The sequence below is a fragment of the Triticum aestivum genome, chromosome 6A (genome assembly GCF_018294505.1).
Source record: "Triticum aestivum cultivar Chinese Spring chromosome 6A, IWGSC CS RefSeq v2.1, whole genome shotgun sequence".
Lineage (NCBI taxonomy): Eukaryota > Viridiplantae > Streptophyta > Magnoliopsida > Poales > Poaceae > Triticum > Triticum aestivum.
This window is the reverse complement of record NC_057809.1, coordinates 2,767,441-2,769,506: the sequence shown is the minus strand read 5'-3', so window position 1 is coordinate 2,769,506 and position 2,066 is coordinate 2,767,441. Positions and strand designations below refer to the sequence as shown.

The 2,066-nt window shown below is 51.1% G+C and overlaps 1 protein-coding gene across 1 annotated transcript; it reads left to right on the top strand.

The window, feature by feature from the left end:
* The first annotated feature begins 368 nt into the window (after nt 1-368).
* LOC123131572 (thiosulfate sulfurtransferase 16, chloroplastic) lies at nt 369-1,405 on the top strand. The gene is made up of 2 exons (XM_044551217.1): nt 369-882; nt 973-1,405. The coding sequence occupies exons 1-2, from the start codon at nt 568-570 to the stop codon at nt 1,060-1,062; spliced, it is 405 nt and encodes a 134-aa protein (XP_044407152.1). The 5' UTR covers nt 369-567; the 3' UTR covers nt 1,063-1,405.
* Nucleotides 1,406-2,066: the final 661 nt, after the last annotated feature.

Below are 2,066 nucleotides of genomic sequence, written 5' to 3'. Positions count from 1 at the left end.
CCGAGCTCACATGAGCTGGGACGAACAGTAAAAAATTTAAAATTTAAAAAAATCCTAATTTTTTTTTGCTGAAACTTTGAGAAATGTTTCCAATAGCTTGCAAAATATTTCCATAACATTTTGGATCATCGATTTTGTTTTTTACGACATTTTCCACGAGTGTCATATGATGATGGAATTTTGAAAGCTATATAACTTTTGTCATAGTTTCACCCAATTTTTTTTGGAATTATTTGAATTCTTTTTTATTTTATTTGAGCTCGGGATCAGGACAGCTGCGTCCGTCTGACATTTCCATATATAACTTGCTCATGCATTGAAACAAGATAGGATCGACACAGCGGAGACGAATGGGAACGAGGCGACTTTATACGATGAGAAAGTGATGGATGCGGCTACCCGGACGTGAAGGCATCAACCGCTGCCTCCTCTCCTATAAATAAACACCTGTTGGCAGCACCTATCTTTCCATCAAGGCATCACCCAATCCGCTCCACAGCCCCCGGAGCCAAACACATCAACACGCCCCCCTGTCTTCTTCTTCCCTGCTCAAATCCTCCATACACCATGGGCTCCCTGAGAAGCAGCGGCAGCGGCGCGGCAGTGCCCGTAGAGAGTGTTGACCCCGAGGCGGCTTGCGCACTGCTGGCCTCGGGGCAGTACGGGTACGTGGACGTGCGCATGTGGGAGGACTTCGACAAGGGCCATGTCGCCGGCGCGCGCAACGTACCATACTACCTCTCCGTCACCCCTCACGGCAAGGAGCACAACCCTCACTTCGTCGACCAGGTCGCCGCGCTCCACGCCAAGGAGGACCGGTTCCTCGTTGGCTGCCGCTCCGGGATCCGGTCAAGGCTCGCCACCGCAGACCTCGTCGCCGCCGTAAGTACTAAGTGGATCCGTGACACTTTGTTGGTTACCTTCTGATTTATTGATTCGTCGACCTGCTGGCTTACCGGTTTGATGGCGCAGGGATTCACGAATGTGAAGAACCTGGAGGGTGGCTACCTCTCCTTGCTCAAGAGCGCAAGCTACCCGCAGCCGGCAGCCAGCCACCACTGATCCATCAATTCCGTATCTAGAATAAGTACTACTCTCTCTGTAAACTAATATAAAAGTGTTTAGAACACTAAAATAGTGATCTAAACGCTCTTATATTAGTTTACGGAGGGAGTACTATGTAGTATTATCCAACATCCTATGAGTTATGAAGAATAAGAGGAAGAAGCGTGTTCAGAACTGAGGAATTAATTTCCATGGAAAAAGAAGGCACTATGCATGTATATGCATCCTGAGTTTTTGGCATGGACTTTGTTCCAACCAAAAGTGCTACTAGCTGAATACTGATTTCCCCTTTTATGATTGTAGCTTGCAAAAGGAACCTAAGAAAATGTATTATTCTTCAGGTCGCCCCATGCGTAACACTTTGACCTCTCCCACTGGCCGCGAACCTTAGACCTGCCCTTTGTTGTGGCCCTACATCCCAAAGGTGGAAAAGTATCATTTCGCGGGGCACCTGCTTTGTGGCATCCTGACAATGTCGTCACCTCAGTCTCCCTCTCAGGCTCCGCACCACGGGATATCTTCTAGCCGTTGCGGGCAAGGATGACAGCCTTGTCTGGCGATATTGGCATGGTTGCTTGCCTAGATTGGGTGGTGGCCCTGCTGATACGCTAGGCGTGGTCACGAGTCTTCGCCGTACTTGTTTGACTCCCTACTATTGCAGGAATTCTTTTTTTTTATGTTTGTACATCATTTATGCGAACTATGCACTAGGCGACACGGGGCGATCGCGCCGCTGGCCCTAGGCCTCCTCCCTCGTCTCATTTGTCCTACCGCCGCCTGAGGTCTCACCGGCGAAGCCTGGCCTATGATGGCGGCGGCGAGGCCTTATCCCTCACGCGGTAGTGGCAATATCTCTGGGCAGCGGCGGTGCAAGGAGCGGTGGGATCCCTACGACGTGCGTGACGGCAGCAGCAGCGGAGGCGCACCCTCCCCACATTGGAGACGCCCCTGTGGCGACGGCCGGGATCGCGGTCTTCTCCTGCCCAGATGGGCTTGGGCGG